The sequence below is a fragment of the Pituophis catenifer genome, unplaced genomic scaffold, assembly GCF_029215685.1.
Source record: "Pituophis catenifer annectens isolate HBS135680 unplaced genomic scaffold, rPitCat1.0.hap2 SCAF_2, whole genome shotgun sequence".
Taxonomy (NCBI): Eukaryota; Metazoa; Chordata; class Lepidosauria; order Squamata; family Colubridae; genus Pituophis; species Pituophis catenifer.
Window position 1 is genome coordinate 102,934,137 of NW_027256882.1, and position 21,341 is coordinate 102,955,477.

At 36.8% G+C, this 21,341-nt stretch overlaps 2 protein-coding genes across 2 annotated transcripts in view; one reads left to right on the forward strand and one right to left on the reverse strand.

The window, feature by feature from the left end:
- Positions 1-17,641, forward strand: part of SKP1 (S-phase kinase associated protein 1) — a 41,242-nt gene extending 23,601 nt beyond the window's left edge. The window contains exon 7 of the mRNA XM_070937309.1: positions 17,453-17,641. The gene's annotated coding sequence lies outside the window, so the exon portion shown is untranslated. The remainder of the gene's footprint in view (positions 1-17,452) is intronic.
- The window catches only part of TCF7 (transcription factor 7), a 143,447-nt gene that overhangs the window by 4,730 nt on the left and 117,376 nt on the right, over positions 1-21,341 (reverse strand). Inside the window, exons 10-12 of the mRNA XM_070937305.1 lie at positions 16,623-16,715; positions 11,315-11,363; positions 8,729-8,801 (exon numbers count right to left, since the gene is read on the reverse strand). Of these exons, the coding sequence (XP_070793406.1) occupies positions 8,729-8,801; positions 11,315-11,363; positions 16,623-16,715 (215 nt within the window). The remainder of the gene's footprint in view (positions 1-8,728; positions 8,802-11,314; positions 11,364-16,622; positions 16,716-21,341) is intronic.

The window sequence follows — 21,341 nt, forward strand, 5'->3', positions numbered from 1 at the left end:
GCTTTTGACAAACACAACAGAGTTCTTTGCAGCATGCAATAAAAGTGGCCAGCTTCAAAGCACTTCCGTCTGAGGATTTTCAGCTTATGAATGCAAAAAGAAAGTAGGAGCAGTAATGGCAGTATTTTGGCCATTCTACCTTGGAGAGTTGAACTATTGATGCCAGCCAGCCACACATCTATGAACTGTTGACCAGCATGGGCAGAACTGGTGACAGTTTCACTTCAAGTCCTTTTGGCATTGACTGGCAAAAAGTCTGACAAGCATGTGTCAGAACAGGTGAGCTGGTGGTGCACCTTGCTCACTCCTATCTGACCTATCTGGCACCTGCTGGGGAGTGCTCCTGGCTAACCATCTTGAGAAAAACAAGCCAATGGTACCACTGGCTGCTTCAGCCTAGAATACACTGGACAATGCTCTGCTATATTCTCCCAGCCTATGCTAGGAGATGTATAACCTGTGCTGAGAAGGCATCTTCTCTCACAGGTCTTGCCAAAGAAGATTCTTTTCAGCCTACGTTCTGGCTCTGTAGGAGTCTGAAGAGAGGGAGTCTAAAGTAGATTGAAATAGAACAATTATCTTAAAAGTGTGGAGATCTTTATTGCACTGTGAAACAACTTCAAGAAAATGCAACATTTGAAAATTTGTAGAATCATTATTTTGAGGGAATAAACCAGTAAGCCAAGGATTTGAATTGTAGTAAGATCCACCCATGCTGCCTATCTAGACATTATCACTGTCCTGCTGCCTTTCAGTTGGTTTTTTTTTTTTTAATTTGATTTATATGCCGCCCTTCTCCGAAGACTCAGGGCGGCTTACAATGTGCTCAGCAATAGCCTTCATCCTTTTGTATATTTATACAAAGTCAGCTTATTGCCCCCACAAACTGGGTCCTCATTTCACCTACCTTAGAAAGGATGGAAGGCTGAGTCAACCTTGAGCCTTGGCGAGATTCGAACCCTGCAGTAATTGCAGGCAGCTGGTCTTAATAAGCTTAATAACAGGGTGCCTTGACTTCCGGTTTCCTTGTCTTCGGCGTCGGCGGCGCTCTTTGAAGCTCCGCCAGCCCCGCCGCCTGTAGAGCCGCTTCGAAACGAAGAAGCGGCTCGAAAACTTCTAAATCCTAAAGGATTGAAGAAGAGAGACCGCAGGGCACTGGTTGAGCCCCTGTGACCCCCCAGGGAAGTTTCTGGGGAGAGAACAGGCGTGGCTCCCTTCCAGCCTGCTGAAACTCCGGGCGACGTGGGACGATTCTGCTTTTGCAGAACAAGCCGGCTGCAGGAAACTTAAAGCGAAAGAACCGGCTTTAATAAACAGCGAAACTACCTGAATCCTGAAACTTGGAAACGCAAGTATCAGCACTTTATTGACTTTCAATTTGAGAAATGCGAGTGAGTGAAAGTGCTTTGAAAAGAAAAAAACATGGCGCCTAGCATCAGAGTTAACGAGCCAGTGAATGTGGATTGGTGAAGTTATCTTGTTTTGTTACAAAGTTTCCAAGTTGCTACAAAGTTGCCTTGCTTGTCATAAGAGAAACAACAATTTCTCCCTTTTTAATACTGGACTTTGCTTTATTCTAGTCTTTATTTGATTAAATCTGGGGGACTTTTTTAGAAGTTTTTGTGCAGGAGGGAAAGGAAAAGGAACCTCCCTCTTTAGAAAAACTAGATCACGAGCCAGGATGGCTTCAAAGAAGCAGGAAGGGAAGGCATCAGGGGGGGGATCCCCCACACACAAACATGAAAAGCAACCTCCCCCTGCTCAACAGTTACAAACTCAGAAAAAAGAATTTGATGTGGGAGATTTAAAAGAATTTATTTCTAAAACTTTGGATGATAAATTTCAAAAATCCCAACAGGAGATAGATGATAAACTTCAAAAATCACATCAGGAATTTATGCAGGAAATTAATGAAGTTAAAGACATGGTGAATCAGAATCAAAAAAAGGTGACCAAAAAAATATCAGAAGTGGCGTCTGGCCTGGTAGAATTTATTGGGAAAGTTGATTTTAAAGTTGAAGAATTTAGATCAGAAGTTAATGTTAAGATGAAAGACAATGATTATAAAATTGATGAAGTTGACAATAAAATGCAGAGAATTGAAGATGAGATTGTTATGATACAATTTCGGGCGATGGAATTTGCTATACGGCTTCGGGGAATTCGAGAGGAGGAGAGACAGGACTTGCGACAAGTTTGCTCTGAAGCCTTGGCCAAGATTTTACAAGCTAATCCTGATTTGGTATTTCATAAAATAGATAAAATCTACAGAGTCAACTCTTGGGTGGCCAGACAAAGACAACTGCCTAGAGATGTGGTGATATATTTCACTGATAGAGAAATTAGAAATCATATCCTGCAAAAATCTTTTCACACCTCTGTACAAGTGGGGGGTTCACGACTTGAAATTTTTAAAGAATTACCTCCTAAAATGCTGAAAGCTAGAAAAGAATTTGGTTTTCTTGTTAAGGAATTGAAAAATTTACAGATACCCTTCCGGTGGGACGCACCAGCTGGGATAATTTTTAGATACAAGGGAGAAGGATATCGGTTGAATACCGTGGAGAAGGCACAACATTTTTATAGTACTATACTTAAGGAAAGAACTCCATCTCCACGTACATCTACAGTTTTGGAGATTAAGGAGAGTGAAGAGAGGCAATTGGAAGAACAGTCTAAGCAGGAATTAGAAACAGTGCAAGGTGCAGAAGGAGGTTTTCTGAGTGAGCCCTTGCTGGATTCTTCTCCAATTTTGGATTTGACTCAGTTGGCTGAAGTGAAAGATCAACGTATAACTAGAGCTCAATCTAAGCTATTTAAACAACAGCAACAACAACAACAGGAAAGACAAGACAAGAAGGCAGTTAAGAGCACCGTACAAGAGAGTGGCGCTATGGGAGGAGCGAGATCGAAGCTTTCGGATGAACTTCAAAGATATTGCTCCGCGCTCCAGAAAGAGGCTGATGACCTTTAAGTGTCTATCTTGGAATGTCAATGGGTTGAATTCAGCACAGAAAAGGAAGAAATTATTTACATATTTGAAACAATTTAATAATGATATAATATGTTTACAAGAAACGCATATAACTACTCAAGATCAAAAATATTTGATAAATTCAAAATTAGGAGCACATTTTATATCTTCGACTTCGCAGAAAAAGAATGGTGTGGTTATTTATGTAAATAAAAAATTAACAGCGAAAGTTATAGAAGCAGATCAAGATGGTAGGTTTGTAGCAATTGAATTGTTTACAGCAAATGGACCAATTCTTCTGATTGGAATTTATGCTCCCAACCAACAACAGGATTATTTTTATAAGATATTACATACTAAAATATTGCAATGGGACTATAGATCTATTTTAATTATGGGAGACTGGAATGGAGTAATTGATTCTAAACTAGATAAAAAGAGCTTGGCAAAGTCTAGAATTAGACTACCACAGACTTTTTTTGATATGAAAGAAGATATGGAATTAAAAGATGTTTGGAGAATACATAATTCAAACGTATTGGATTACACTTTTTTTTCTGATAGACATAGATCTTTCTCTAGGATTGATTTTATCCTGTTGTCAAATGATCTACTTGTTAAGACCAAAAGAACAAAGATTTTTCCAAGAACTTTGACTGACCATAGCCCTGTATGGATAGAAATTGAGATGGATAAGGTTGAGAGACGTTCCTGGAGATTAAATGAGAACTTGTTTAGATATGAAAAAAATACAATAGAACTTAAAAAGCATTTGAAAGAATTTTTTGAAATAAATTTGAATAAAGGTACTCCAATTGAAATTGTTTGGGATGCAAGTAAAGCTTATATGAGAGGGGTACTTATCTATATGAACTCTAAACATAGACAGTTCCGACAAAAGAAAAGAATTGAGTTGGAAATGGATATAATATAATTATATTATATATAATGGATATAAAGAATAAAGAACAGTTACTTATTAAAAATCCAACAGACGAAAGAATTCGAAGTGCTATAAAACTTCTGAAAGACCAATTTCAAATGCTTATGGCGGAACAAGTTGCAACAAGCCTACAATATGCGAAGCATAATACATTTTGCAACGCTAACAAACCGGGCAGATGGTTGGCTTATACATTGAGGAAAAAACAAAGTATACGGACTATTGATAGTATTGATATTGGCGGGAAAGAAATCTTTCAACAAAAATTAATTAAAGAAGCTTTTGTGGACTATTATACTAAATTATATGCTAAAGAAGAGGTGCAGAATGGACTTATAGAAAAATATTTAAATGATAAGAGAGTTACAAAAATTACTGATCAACAAAAGGAAAGAATGAACTATCCCATAACAGAGGAGGAGATAATAGCAGCAATTAAACAGTTAAAAACAGCCAAAGCTCCTGGCACGGATGGTTTGACTGCAGTGTATTATAAAACTTTGCAAGCTGAAATGGTGGGACAACTTAGAGATTTATTTTGTAACATTCAACAAGGGGGTAAAATACCCCCATCTTGGACAACTGCTTATATATCTTTGATACCAAAAGAACAAGTAGGTCCTAAAAAACCAGAGAATTATAGACCAATATCTCTTTTGAATACAGACTATAAAATTTATGCGAAGGTATTAGCCAACAGGTTGATGCCAGTAATTCAAAAGGTGATTCATGAGGACCAAGCGGGATTTATTGAAGGCAGATATATGAAGGACAATGTAAGGCAAGTAATAGACTTATTGGAATATCTTGACAAGAATAAACAGATTCCTGCAGTGCTGGCTTTTTTGGACGCAGAGAAGGCCTTTGATAGAGTGGATTGGAATTTTCTATTAAAGACTTTAAAAAAGATGGACTTTGGGGACCAATTTATACAGGCAATCTCAGCAATTTATCAAGAGCAAAAGGCACAGATTATTATTAATGGAAGTTTGACGACAGAGTTTAAAATTGAAAAAGGAACAAGACAGGGATGTCCGTTGTCCCCACTTTTATTTATTTTAACATTGGAAGTCTTGTTAAACACAATACGGGATTCTAAAATTTTGAAAGGCATAATGATAAGGCAAGAGGATTATAGAATAAAGGCATTTGCAGATGATCTGGTGGTTACCCTATCACAACCAATGGAATCAATAATCTTGATGAATGACATTATACAAGACTATGGTAGAGTTTCAGGTTTTAGATTGAATTCAAAAAAGACCAAAATGATAGTTAAAAATATGACACAAGATCGTAAATATGAGCTTGAAAGGAGGGCAGGTTTTGAAATTGTACCTAAGGTAAAATATCTTGGAGTTCAGGTTGCAGAATCAAATTTGAAATTGTTTCAAAATAATTATGAGGTGTTGTGGCGAGAGGTCCAGAAAGATATGGAGACCTGGAAAAAGCTGCAACTGTCTTTACTTGGAAGAATAGCAGCAGTTAAGATGAACATTTTGCCAAGACTTCTGTTTTTGTTTCAAATGATTCCGGTGCTTAAAAGTGATAAACAATTGAAAGTTTGGCAGTCTGGTGTGAATAAGTTTGTCTGGAACGAGAAGAAGCCGAGAGTGAAATTGAAAATTATGCAAGATGTTCCAGAAAGAGGAGGCCTTAAACTCCCAAACCTACAGTTATATTATGATGCTGCAGCTTTAACTTTAACAAGTGATTGGTTTGGAAGTAAAAAGACTGGAATACTGAACGCAGAAAGTTTTGATCTCGAATTTGGATGGCATGCTTATTTATTTTATAACGACAAAGTAGATAAAGTATTTAAAAGTCATATACTTAGAGATTCCTTGATGAGAGTTTGGAAGAAGCACCGACTCAAATGGGATTACAAAATACCGCTATGGCTGGATCTTGGTCATACTTTGTGGAATACAAATATAATGTCACTCGGGGGGTTTTTATACAAAGAGGTTCTTTTTACAGATGCGGGCAGATGGCAGCTGAAGACATTACAGACACTGTTGGATGAAGGGCTTAATCTAACTTGGTTACAATATAATCAATTACAACTGAGATGGAAAGAGGACCAAAAAACTGGTATTATGTTGCATGAGGAAGAATTGGTTAGACATATAAGAGAGAAAGGCCCAATGCATGTTAAAAGGCTTTATAATGTTTTGCTAGAAAGGGATTCAGAAACTGAATTAGTTAAAGATTGTATGATTAAGTGGGCACAAAATTTTGAAGAACCAGTGATGCTGGAAACATGGGAAAATATTTGGGTTCAGAATGTTAAATTTACACAGTCCCAGAACTTGAGGGAAAATTTCTATAAAATGTTTTATAGATGGCATTTAGATCCCAAAAAGTTGTCATGTATGTACCCTAATGTTCAGCCAAAATGTTGGAGATGCGAATGTTTGGATGCTACGTATTATCATGTTTGGTGGACCTGTAGGAAAGTTAAGGCTTTTTGGATAAAAATTTGGTGGGTCATGCAGAATGTTTTGAAGGAAAAAAATTCAATTTTCACCACAATTGTTCTTATTGGGTATAGTTAAGGGTTTTACACGGGGTGAAATAAAACTAATATTGTATATGATAACAGCAGCAAGATTGTTGATAGGTAAATATTGGAAGAATGAAGCTTTGCCTACTATCGAGGAATGGACTTTGAAGATGGCTAGTTTTGCAGAGATGGCGAAGATTTCAGCGTATTTAAAAGATTGTTCACAAGAGACTTATGAATGGGAATGGAAAAGGTGGATAGAATATGTTCAGAACAAATACCAAACTAGAAAGTATCAAATAGCTTTTATTTGAAAATAATGTATTAGAAATATTTTAATGTAAAGAGATAAAGAGGAAAAATTATATAGGGGGGAGGGACGGGTTCAGGCTTATATATTAGTGTCATTAGTTATGAGTATGTAATAGGGAAGTCTGGGGGGGGAGGGTTAGGGAGGGTTAGGGAGGATGGGAAGTTTGGGGTGGGAGGTGGGGGGTGAAAAAGGGGATGAAAATGTAATTGTAAAACTTTTGCAATAAAAAAAAACAAAAACAGGGTGCCTTAAACTCCTGTACTACCAAGGTTTGTGCATCACATTTTATAAGAGGAGGAGGTAAGGGATTAGCTCAACGACGCAGCTCAACTACTTTTGTTAATCTGGAAGCAATGCTGATTACAAGCAAAATATTAATTCTTGCCTCAATACAAATACATACTGAGAAAGAAAAGTTTAGCATTACAAATATGGGCACACTTGAGATGTTCACTAGTTCCTAGTTATTGTTTCTAGTCTTGAAATCAATTTTTAACTTACTTATACTACATGGTAGTATAAAAGAGAAACATTTAATATCAAATAAGAATAATCTGAATATTGAAGGTTTTTTTCTTAGAAGTTAAGCATGTTCTGATGGCTAGGTAGACATGATGCAACCGTTACACATAGTTACAGAAGCTATTATGTACTGAATTCCTTCGCCCAATAAACCAACATTATACCAATCAATAAAGTAAAAATTATATATTTAATTGGAGGATACAGATTGTTTGAATCAACAAATTGGGTAGAATCATGATAGACTGAAAGAACATGATTTTCGACCCATGATCTCCCAAATCTAGAATAAACATCCTGACATGGTGCTTCCAAAGAGCACCAAGGTGTTCTTAAGGGCTAAGTAGCTCTCCAAAGGAAAGGACAGAGCCATCAATAGTAAAGATGTTAAGAGTATGAAAAATATAGGCCCTTTTATAAATTTTCCTCTATTCTAAACAAAACCAAGATTAGAACATTGTTATGGGAGAGGTAAGTAGATATTCTCTTATCAGTGCTGGTTTACATAGGAAAGGAAGGATGTTTCCCCTACTCAATGTTTGAAGGCTCTGTTCTTTTCTGTGTTACAGTGTCTCTCAAGTAGAAAGACTTTGGTTTATAGACTACTACTTTGTTACTATTGTTCCTATCATAAATGGAAGCCGTTAAGTTTGTATTACATTTGCAGAATATTTTGTTTAGTAATCTTACACCCTCCCCACCAAATAAATACTGGGAAGTCCTGTCTGTGCTACAAGCACATCTTTGAAGAGTCTTGTGTTACACCTTTTTTCTTTCATCTATTACTTTAAAAACAGTCTGGATCTGTTTGTTCTGGAAGAAAAAAAGTGGGGACAGTATATTTATATTATCTTCAGCCACAGATTACTTCATTTGTCAGGATAAGAAAACAATTAATTGCAGGGGACTGTTGATGCATAAGTATTGAAACCAATACCAGGAATAATAAATGTCGTTGCTTCCTTAACCAAAATTCTTAAGGAACAGGGGTCATTTTTCCTAAAGGATGACTAAAGAAGAGAGAGACACTTTGGAGGATCCTAGAAGCCATACTGTTTGGATTGGCAATTGGCAAGGAACGGCATGTCAGTAGGTTTCGGTTACTGATTCATGGAAAAGTATTCTGATAGTTTACCACTTTTATCCTTTGGTCCATTTTAAATAAATCTGATACCGTTTTCAAAAATTTTAACAATTTTTCTGTGTACCACTCTAGTTAAAAAAAGGGTCCCCCTCCCTCCATATACATTAGCTATGTTACTAATTTCTCTCTTCAGCGTTAAATGCAGAAAGTATCTGTAGGTCACTTAAATGAAGCATGTGGAAAATTGAGAGCAAGCCTAAGCAGCACCATTAGTAGAGTTAGAAAAGGCAGCTATAGAAAAGATGCAAGAGAGGTAAATCAAACCAGAGTACAACCATCTTTGTGGTAAGAAACAAGGCTGCAAAGCGAAGGTTCCTGATACACACCTGCATGGGCCGCACCAGTCCATTTGTTGGTTGAGGCCAAAACGAGCTCTGCATTTCTTAGGAGAGGCAGGATCTGAACAAGGAGCATGCGCATTGAATGGGCAAGGCAGAGGCACAAACAGCAGCAAGAGCAGGAAAAGGAAGAAAAGATGCAACGTTGGTTTAGCTGCTGAAGACAAAACTAAACAGGCCACGTGAACTCAATTCTTCACCATAAATGTCTACTAACATCATCTTTCCCCCCAGAAAATGAGTGTTAAACAAATAGATTTGATAGGGCCACAAATGCAATGATTAGGAAAATGAAATTGCAGTAGTATAACATACCAATAGCACTTAGACTTATATACCACTTTACAGTGCTTTACAGCCCTCTCTAAGCGGTTTACAGTGTTGGCATATTGCCCCCAACAGTTTGGGTCCTCGTTTTACCCAACTCGGGAGGATGGAAGGCTGAGTCAACCTTGAGCCTGGTGAGATTTGAACTGCCAAACTGCAGGCAGCATGCAGGCAGCAGAAGTAGCCTGCAGTACTGCACTCTTAACAACTGTGTCACTGTGGCTCATACTAGTGTTTTATTCTTTATTTCATTTTGGTCACTTTTGTGTTTCAACCTATGCATTTTTTAGAGAATATTTGAAAACTCCCTTTTGGTTTGATTAGATCTGAAATTCTGCCGAGCAAGCAAGCAGGTCTTTTTATGTTAGGATTTTGTTACATGAAGAAGTAACTTAGCGACATCCTATGTGCCAAATCCTTATTGTTAAACAAATAAGTTGGAAAAAAGGGGACCAAGAAATCACTTAGAAATTAATGATGCTTAGCTACAGTCTAGATTGGAAGTAGAATATAGCCCTCCAGATGTTGCTGAACTAATACTCTTGGAGATCCAGCCCACCCAGCTATTATGATCTACACGGGATCATCAGCTAGCAATTCGGCAGTTCAGGTCTCACCGGTTCAAGGTTGACTCAGCCTTCCATCCTTCCAAGGTCGGTAAAATGAGGACCAAGTTTGTTGGGGGCAATATCCTGACACTGTAAACCGCTTAGAGAGGGCTGTAAAGCACTGTAAAGCGGTATATAAGTCTAAGTGCTATTGCTATACACATAGTTTTCACATGGCTATATACTACTTCTGCTTGACCAAGCTTTTCTGTAGACATTTTTCAGCGCAGGGATGCTTAGTCCAAAATAATGGCTGCCTCAGTAAATTTCTATAAGAATCCCTTGTTTTTATTATTGATAATAGGGATTCCAAGCTCTTGTATCAAACGTTAAGACCTAGAAAATTATGTGTTACTGTTAGAACAAATCTATATGAGACAATAGCCAATATTATAATATGTATGGGAAACTAACATTCCAAAAGGTTTGGTGGGGTCTTTTCCTCTTGCTGTTGAAAATTTGGAACCGATTTTTACTTTTACTCTTTTCTTTTTTTAAAAGGGCTCAAGAGTCATAAAGAGAAATCGACTAATGTTCATTATCCAGAAAGTATTTAAGATTTAAAATGTGCTTAATATAAATTAAATTTAAGAAGTGTTTTGGAATTAATCTGATTTTCTTTTTCATTGGCATCTTTCCAAATGCCCTATCGAATGACAAAATGGATTCATTTCATTATAATATGTGAATACTAATTTTAAGGAAAAACATATTAAAAAAGCATATATGAGAATATGTCTGTTAAGATTTTATATCCTTCTTAGAAACTTATTACTGTTACAGGCATCATGCCTGTTAACTATTTCTAATCCCCTAAACAAAGGCCTTTGTGCTGATTGAAAGTTTCTAGATACATTTTAAAAATAGGAACTAATCTTAATTGATTACAAAGGAAAAACATACACCATAAAAGTCTACCGTACTTTTCCACAATATAGTTATAAAAACAGAATCTGGCAACTATTGCCAAGGCAGAATTTCATTTAATCTATTTTAAAATCTATTTTATTTACAAGTCTTTTATTTACATGCTTTTTTTCCTCTTTGAACCCACTCAGTTTCCTGAGGTTTTTTTTTTTTTAATGGAGTCCTTTGGCCTCAAAAAGATTCTTTTTTTATATTTGGGTAGTTGCTGCAAAAACTACCTTTTTGGATATTGGATTGGAAGTTAAATCACACTTGGCCAATAAAAAATTTCCTATTCTATTCTATTCTATTCTATTCTATTCTATTCTATTCTATTCTATTCTATTCTATTCTATTCTATTCTATTCTATTCTATTCTATATGTTTCGTAAATGTTTTAACTTATGCTTTCTTCATTTGTTATTGAAAAAAATTGAAACAGCCACAGATATAAAGAGACCGTCAAGGCAAAAAGATGGGATTTAGTTGGTACTTCAAACTACAGTTAACATGAATTAGTTACTTTTGGTCTGTTGATATTGTCATCACAGAATATCAGACAAATATATAATTGTAGATAGTGGCAAAGCTAGAAAGATTAGTGCAGACAGTAAAGCATAGATAGTCCCAATAACCCATCCTGGAAAAAAATCTTTTTTGGCTAATTTCTTACTAATGTAAATGAAGTGATCAGTAACCAGATAATGTGCTAGATTTACACCAGGAGGTTTACCTGAATTGGAATCTTGCTGCTTTTCTCTTGTTCGTCTTTTCTTTTTTCCCTATGATTAAAAAAGGAGGAAGAGAAAATAAATCATAAATTGAACAAAACAAGCTAGTTTTATTTCGAAAGAGAATTTGGTGAAGAAATATAGGAACTAATGCAATACAGTTCCCCTTCTCTCAATTTTCTTGCCGTAATTTTATCACCAAATATTTTGTTTTTTTCAAATTCCTTATTTGCTAAAGTAAGATGGCCCCATTCATCAAACATCCAAACAGAGCATGTTGACGCTTACTGACTATATTCCAAAGTTGCATAATGAAAGCACTTCTTACTTTCAAAATATGATAACATTTTCCCAAGACTCCAGAGTCACTGTAACAGTGAGGTGGTCAATAGATAGATAGATAGATAGATAGATAGATAGATAGACAGACAGACAGACAGACAGACAGACAGACAGACACACACACACACACACACACACACACACACACATATATATATATATATATATATATATATATATATATATATACACAGAGAGAAAGAGAGCTAGATAGAGATGATGATGATGATAGATAGATAGATAGATAGATAGATAGATAGATAGATAGATGATAGATAGATGATAGACAGATAGATATGATCGGGGTGTCAAACTGGTGGTCCCCAGGCCGGAGGTGTCACGAAATGTCCTGATGGCAACGCGATACAGTGAATATGATTCCCGTGTGATAGATGACAGATATAGATAAATAGATGATAGATAGATGATAGAAAGATAGATGATGATAGATAGATAGATAGATAGATAGATAGATAGATAGATAGATAGATAGATAGATAGATAGATAAATAGATAGGCAGGCAGGCAGGCAGGCAGACAGACAGACAGGCAGACAGATATAGATGATAAATATGTAGGTAGACAGATAGATATAGTTATCCTTATGGCCCTGATTGTAATATTTGATTCAAGTTTTCTACTCCACCAAAAGTCAAGCTATGTAATGAACAATGTGAGTCTAGACTACCATTGAGAAGCAGTATTTTAACTAATTGTGACAAACCCAGATTTTTAAAACTTCTATAAAGTATCGTAAAGGAGAAGGATGTTTGATAGCAGCAGCTCCAATTGCAGTAAAAGAGATCATTGGGTTAATAAGGAACATACCCATACCCATAATACAGAGAGACCTCTACCATACAGAGGAAAATAATGTGCTAAAAATCTCTCCCTCTTTACTGTGAGGTCTGGACAGTTCTTGTCTAACCTTTCTACCTTGATGCTTCAGTTGTCCATTACAATTACAATTGAGAGCTGTATCATGAAGCAACAGATACCATAGTGTTACACTACAGGTAGTCCTCGACAATTGAACCCAACATTTCTGTTGTTAAGTGAGACATTTGTTAAGTGAGTTTTGCCTCATTTTATGACATTTCTTGCCACAGTTGCTAAGTGAATCATTGCAGCTGATAAGTTAGTAACGCGATTGTTAAGTGAATCTGGCTTCCCCATTGACTTTGCTTGTCAGAACGTGGCAAAAGGTGATCACGTGATCTTGGGACACAGAAATGGTCATAAGTATGAATCAGTTGCCAAGCATCTGAATTATGATCACATGATCATGGGGATGCTGCGAAGATTGTAACGTTGAAAAATGGCCATAAGTCACATTTTTCAGTGCCATTGTAACTTTGAACATTTACTAAATGAACTGTTGTAAATTGAGGACTACCTGTAGTCCATTCCTCTTGATGACACATTATATTCTCCTTATTTGCAGCTCATAGTTGCTATTAAAGTCATTATATATTAAGATCATAGCTGATATTTCAATGAGATCAATTTGACCTTGTCGCTTTCATGATTTTTGAGGGATTAACAGACATTTGTTCCGAAATCTGCTAAAGTCTAAAGCATAAACTGGCACATCGAACCTGCTTATTGTAGGCCATACCCATGGGGTATCAGACATTTGAGATGGTTCATGGTTGTAACAAGAAACCTATTACAAAAGTGGCACTGTTTCTAAAGTGATATTGCTGCCATAAGGGCCTGATTTGGATAGAGGAAGATGCACAACTTTTGATTACACAACTTCCATCAGAGGTACTCTGGAACTGAACAATTTTCTTCTAGGAGTGATGGAGAAAAGCAGCTGGTATTGCATGCAGATGATTGTGCCTGGATAACTAAAGGATTGCCTTTGCAGGCATGCTGATCTGCATCATGTGCACAATTTCTCTCCCAATGAAACAAAATACTTTTATCTGCTGGAAAAGTCTTTTTAAAAAACCAGGAGCAAAATGGAGGAGGTAATGGGATGGAAAGAAATTTGTTTCGGTTTATAGTAGAGCATAACAAAATAAAATAGTGTAATTCAAAATTTAAATATTCAACTTCAGAATCAAAAGCTATTTCAAATCAGCTGACAAACGAAGACATCTGCCCTATAGCTAGGGCCTGTTTGTATTTTCATATGTATCATACTAACATACGAATGTTTTAATTACATTAACCTCCATTGAGTATAAAATCTATAACTACTAGCAGCTTAAAAGACATGCAACCCTTGTAGGTTTGGGCTGCCCAGTCCAAAGGATATTTTACTAAGAACAAGCTCCCACTGCGTATAACTTACTCTGGAGTAAATATGTTTAGCCTTTGTTTAACTGCCAGAGATGCAACTGCAATTCTGGACAAAACAAAGATTGTTCCATTTTAAGTTCAAACAACATTTAAATATGTTTGTCATTAACTAGGCACAAAAAACCCACTTCCCTGATGAAAGCAGGCAAAATCAAACCAGATTGTGTTTTCCCCACACTTCTGCCCATACAGTACTGATTTTGCTTGCATCAGGAGGCCAAGTTACTGCAGAACTCCCAAACCCCGCAATTAAAACAAAGTTGGTGGTTGTTGCTAACTGGAAAACTCCATGCTTATATTGTGACACAAAACTACATTTCAGCTGTACAATGGAAATACAATCAAAATATAGACAGGCGTTCTTAATGCAAACCAACGGCCTTGATTTGGAAAGGCCCTTGTGCTTAAAATCATAAGGCAAGGCCAGGCCTAAAAATGCGGATTTCTTTTCAACATTGAAAAAATTATAATCTCATGGAAAGAAGGTGGAAGTATTCCTAGGTGCTATATTTAAAAAGTGTATGGTGATGGTGTGTGTTTCCTTTCAGAGGCCTGAGTCAAACATCTTGGCAACTATTATCCCACAGGGAGTTTTGATGTGCTCCCCAAGTGCTTCGCAGATTGCATTTCATTCAAATAAAATCTCATCAGACACTTTATTAAAATTCAGCTGCTACTTCTCTGCCAGCCAGTAACTGAGAAAAGTAGTTCCAGTCAATGCATTTTACAAGCATTTTCCCCCTTTTCTCTTGCGTTTCAAATTTTCACCATTGGAGATTCTACCTAGTAATGTGGATGAGGAGACAGACAATCCAGGATACTAGCAAGGAATGCCAGGAGCAGGGAATGCATTAAAGAGGGAAGAAGCCATCTTCCCAAAAACTGAATCTTGCAAATTATACCATTCAAGCTGAAGTTTTTCAATGGAAAACCAATGGCAGACCAGTTTAAAAGGCATGGAGCTTTGGTGCGTAATTCTGGACTCATAAAAATTTGAAGGTTTCATATGGCAGGAATAGTTAAGACTATACCAAGGCTGTCTCATTTCTTTTCAGCACTGTTTTCCTAATTAAAGTTCTAGTCCTACCACTAGATAGCCAAAGGAAAAATCCAAAATGAGACTTTTAGATGTCAAGAACATTACTACCACAAGAGGGCATCAACTGTCAGTGAGAGTATAAGAAATACTTTCCCGAAGGAAAAGCACAGTATTAAAACTCTTATCATATTTTATTTTTTTTTACTTTGCTACAGATCTGTTTATAGGTTTTGGATTATGAAAGTGATAACAGTGGTACTGATGTTTCAGATTTAATGTTATGGCTTTTTGTCCTGTTGGATGAGGCAGAAAGCTATAGAAATTGGCAATTACATATATGAAAGGTGAGACAGGAAGAGAAGACATTGTGTAAAAAGAAAATATTAAAATGCACCAGCTACTACCATTGGTCATTAATATGTAAATACTAATGTTGTTTTGTATGATCAACTTGGTTGCTTGTACATATTTCCGGGGTGCCTTGGAGTCAGTGCTGACTCTTAGCAACTGCCTAGACATGTCCCTGCAGTTTTCTTGGTAAGATTTCTTGGAAATGGTTGGCCATTGTCTGGTTCCCAAGGCTGAGAGTCTGGCCAAGGGCACCTAGATAGCTCTTTGTCTAAGGCAGGACTGCAACTTACAGTCTCCTGGTTTCTAGGCTTAACGACTACATCAATATCAATGATATACACTGATAACTCCCAAATGCTGGGCATTGCAGTTGGCTATTATCTGTGTTTATCATTCACATTGGTGTAGCCAATATACAGGCTACTTTTCCTGGTTGTGGGCTTCTTGTAAGCATCCATCCTGTTGCTCTAGAAAACAGCATGCTGGACTAAATGATCCTTGATCTGCCCAAGACAGGAAGTTCGCATGGTATTAAAGCTGCAATTGCACCTCAGAAACTATCAGTTCCTCTTCAGTGAACAATCTATTGTTTACTTGCTGCATTCTGTGTATATTTATGTATGTATGTATGTACAAGAAGGTATTTGCCACTTAGAAAATTAAATGTTGAAATTTTGTTTTCTTATTTCTGGGCCTTCACTTCCAGCTTCAGTATGTCCAATGCAACGTAAAACTAATATGAAAAGACTGGTTACATGTATGTTGTTTCTGCTGCCTGTTGTCCAACTTATAAACCTAAGCATTTTCTCTAAATTACCCTCCCAAGACATACAATGAGGAAGAAGATTTACAGCAATATATTTTTGGGCCCAAGAGATTCAAAATGGCGGCCTTCTGTTTATATCCTCTCAGAACAATATAGGAAAGGGTATAAATGGAGAAGTAGAGACGTGCTGTGATTCCAGAGTTTTGATTAAACATCAAAACTCTGATATATTCATCTCACAAACAACAAAGATGCTGGCATGGAGTGTCAACCCACTTCCACTGACATACAAGTTAGCCACCTGAAAAGTCATGTGGCGCATTGATTGTTCCCTCCCAATGAAGAAATTCCACAGCCAATGAGCAATTCTATGGCCATGGAAAAGCTCAGGGCTCCTGGAATTCTGCAGCCAACGCTGGGTTAGGTGGATGCATGAGTGGCAGATGGTTTCAGACTCTCACTGCCATAATGCAGAATGACATTTGCTGCAGAATTCGCTTACCCTTGCCGCAGAAGCTGGCCAGGAAGTGCTGCTGAATTCCAGGGGCCCTGAATTAAACTGTATGTGATCACGGGATGGAGAGCCTGAAGAAGACTGAAGAGCAAGGGGTAAAGGGTTAAAATAGCAGCTATGGAGAGCAGGGAAAAAAATAAGCATATGAACACATCAGGAAGTATCAGTAATAGGACACCATTACCACATCCCAGGCAAAGACTGAATTCACTATCACTATAACAAATAATTTGCCTTCTGCTGGAAATATATCTTCAAACCGTAATTACTTTGAGTAATATAGTAACAAATGAACTTTGTAGGAGTAAGGCTCTTACTTATTGTCACTGGCATTTATTTTATGCAGCATATGAATGCTGAACACTTGGTTAAAGAATGGTGGGTAGAATTATATATTGTGAAGATTTTGTTTGTTTTCTCTAATCTGAACTTTTTTATTTAATCCAATTTTACATTGGACATGGAGCCGAAAGTAAAGTAGCCCCAGAAAAATGTTTCAAGCACTTTTATCACAATTTTAACTTTGGATTTAAGATGAAGAGTTACATCTTTGCCAGGACAGTGGATGAGCTGTACTTCCCACCCATCCCTCACTACATATATTTATTAATGAATACCCTTAAATAGCATCTGCTACATATTTAGAAGTCAGTTTTACTGAGTCTGTGCTGAGGTTTGATACCATGTGGATGGGCACAGAACTGAGGTCTAAAATTATGTTCAGTAGATGAGAACATAAAACAGTTATTGTGAGATGCTAATTTCTGTTTTCTAAAAACTTCTGATACAGACTATTTTTTTGCTTTTTTTCCTCCCAGTGCAGAAAATACTGAAGCCATGTCCTCTACTGCAAAAAGCTGTAAGAGAAGGGTCCTTTCTTGGGGGTGGTAGTGCTGCTTCTTGTTACAGAAATTCAGATAAATAATATATCTATTGCGTTGTATTTTCCTCCCCCTAAAAAATTCTCTATTGCCCAATGCTTCTACTGTCCACCACTTTTCAAAATAATAAAATTAACCTGTAAAAGATATTTATTATACTAATGCCTTCCCTTCTTCGCACAAATTTTTTTTGATTAATTTGGGGTAATTTAATAATGCTTTGGTGTTTTTTTTAAAAAAACGATAGTAATCAGTCAATCTTAAAAATCCACAGAAACATTTTTAATGAAAGATGGCAGGTTGTACAAGATTAATAAACTAGTTTGCCTGGAGAGTCTTGTGGGAGACTCTGACCAATTTACCTCTAAGCCAATTGTACTTGACTAATGTGAGCGCCTAAGGAACAACAACAAGAAATAAAAGCCTTTCTACTTGAAGTGCTTTATGAAGATAACCTGAAGATCAACAAACAAGAATTTGCAATTGTGACCTGCAATGTTTGTGGCATTTGTCTTCCTTTCTGAAAACAAGCTGGAATACATTTGCAGCAAATGCAAATGTATAGGAAGCCTTGAGAAAAAGCCATGGAATTGGAGCTCAAATTGCTACCCTTTAAGAAAGGAAGCTCCAAAGTTTAAAAAAAAAGAGAGAGAGAGAGAGAGAGTGAAAGTAGAGGAAAAGGCATTATCAAATGCACTGGATGAAAGTAAAAACCAAGAGCAAGAAATGAAGATGTAGTCTCCGCTAGAAAACAGAAATAATACTCAGTTCCTTCGAATTCTGAACAGAAGGATGAAAATGAACGTGAAACAGGCCATGACTCCCTAAATGATAAATAGGAAGAAACTGTGCCCAATAAGAAGACAAAGTGTAGTAGTAGTTGAGTTTTTTTAGGATTCCAACAATTGAAACAAACATATGTTGACCGAATCTATCAGCTAATGAAGTTTGCTGTTTGCCAGGAAAAGGTTCAAGGATATGACAGAAGATTTTCAAAGATATACCTCTTTTAATAACAATTATCCCTTCCTGTTGATAGATGTGCGGAAAAAGAACTATAACTCTATCATAACATTTCTGACTAAAGGGTGAAAGACATGCATGATCCTAAGTCAGCTGGTCATGTTAATAAGCACTGTTACATTAAGAACATGACTGATATGGTCAGTCCACTCTGTTCTGAATCCATACTATGGTGACAGAACTCTGTCTGTTTGCCTGAGCTATGGTGGCGCAGTGCTTAGAATACAGTGTTGCAGGCTAATTCACTGCTCACTGTCAGGAGTTCGATTCTTACCGGCTCCAGGTTGACTCAGTCTTCCATCCTTTTGAGATTGATAAAATGAGGACTTAGGTTGTAGGGGGCAATATCTGTAAACCACTTAGAGTGGGCTGTAAAGCACTATGAAAGGGTATATAAGTCTAAGTGCTATGGCTATTGCTAATCTTCCAAAGTTGGTGCCCTCTGGAAGAAGTGGATCTGGCTTTCAGAATTTGGCAAATCAGTCAAATTTTGGAAGTTGTGGTCCAAGCTGGTTTCATCTGGAACACCAGATAAAAGAAAGTTGTGTTAAAGTGTTTTAGATCATAGAGAAAGACTAATCAACTTCTCACTTGGTGGAATGTGCTAATAAATAGAGACCTATATAAGTTCATTTAAGAGTTATTGACATTTCCAAAGGTTTTAAAAATGAAGAGTGTACATGAGAGATTCTGAGTGTGAGTGTGCATTATTTTGCTTTCCAAACTGCAAGCTTCCAGCTAGCTGTTTGGTCCAAAAGTTGAAAAAGCAGCTGAAGCACCTCTTTTAAATATTTTTTAAAAAAACAAAGTCAGATAAGGACATAATTTAACAGCCCTTCCCTATACACTACTTATTTATGCTATTTCAAGCTCCTATAGCAGTACAATATCCTGCAAATACTGTACATAATTGTCTAAATGTTAAATTTTCATGAGAGTGAAGACATTTTTCCAGGGCTCCAGAATTAGCCTCCCAGTCATATGTAAGCAAACAGAAATCAGCCCCTGCAAAAAAAAAAAATCGATTGTCCATCTCAAGATACTACCTTGATTTTATATATGCAAGGGATGCTAAACCAACCCATTGGTTAAGCCAATTGGTTTTGCTACTCTTTGTTTCTGAGCATCAGCCAGTAAAAAGCCATCTGCCAGCCACAGCCCTGTTATGGTTGACTGATAGCATTGATAAAACAATTAGATTAAGATCACCATTAATTCCAGCCAGAGAATAAATATTCTGGATTCATTCCAGCTGTCAAATTCATCTAGTAACCATAATTACATGTAAACCTAGGTTTTCCTATCAGTCTGACATACTATCCATAACATCACTATTGGTCTGTCCTGTCCTGTAAATAGTTAACTGACCCTAATAATTTGGGCATGACATTAGGCACTTCTTCAAGATTTTAAATGGACATTTGCCTGCTACACTTGCATACTTTTCCTGTGATTGCATTCACAATTTCTGTTATACCAATGCTCAATGATTGCATTTTCCTCTGAAGAAAAAGAAGATTCTTTAAGCCAAATAGTAAACAGAGAAGTGAGAGAAAATTTAAAGGAAAGATTGCAAACGAACTGGAGGTATAATGTGCAGAATCCTTCTTTTACATTTAGCCATAAAATCTAAGACCAAAGTTATGGGCTTTATCTTCTGGGCTTTCCATTTTTCTTCTGAGAGCTTTAGGGGGGTTGTTGGTGCTGATTCATTCAGACAAAGGGATCCTTTGCAGAAGGAATAGAGATGTAGGTAAATAAAAGTAGACACTCCTAAACGTAATTGCTTGCCGCCAATTAATTACATCTATGCAGTTTTCTAAGTCTTCTAAGCCAAGGGATTCCAACCTTGGCAACTTGTAGACTTGTGGACTTAAGCACTGGCTGGAGAATTCTGGGCATTGAAGTCTACAGGTCTTAAAGTTGCCAAGATTGGAGACCCATGTTCTAAGCAATGTAATGGAAACTTGGCCCTCTTTTTAGGGTTTTTTCAAACTCACAGCCTAGTCAACAATTCTGGAATTCCTTATTGGAACTCTTCCAACTACTATCCAGAGCTGACTATACTTAACTTCTGAGATCAGAGTCACGTGTTGCAACCTACTGAGGTAAGCATCAGGGAAGGCACCATCAAATTTAGAGATGCGTGTTGTAGCTTATCTATTTCTGAATATTCTTTTAATCATTTTTTCTTTGTTACATCTCAAGATGAGGTCAAGTGCAGCTATGTTCAGTATGAATCTCCTTTCTGTTGTCTCTTTTCCATTTTTTTGCATAGTGAACTGCTATGAAGTATGCAATGGTGCATTCCTGTTGTGCATTATACTGCAAAGAAACTCATCCATTTTTCACTATTCACAAAATGTACCCAGATTTCTGAGGAATATTTTCCCTGAAGTGTTCATCCTCAAATGCAATGTAAATTATTAACCTAGATCTAGATCTTCCATAGACCTGCATAAAGAAAAGTACAGTATATAACAATTGCCCTGTTTAACAATTGTTTGATAGTGGTCACACTGGTTCTTGAACTTATGACCATTGCAGTGTCTCCGCGGTCATATAACCATCATTTGTACACTTTACAGCCAGCTTCTGACAAGTAGAGTCAATGGCAGTAAAATCACAAATTGTGCTTATGTAGTGTCTTGCTTAATGATCAAAAATGATTCACTTAACAACCATGGCAAAAGTGAGGTCATAGATCTGTTGTGGTCATGTGATTTTTTCCTTAATGACTGCATTGCTTAATGATGGAGTTCCTATTTCAATGGTGAGAGTCCTTAAGCAAGGACTATTTGCA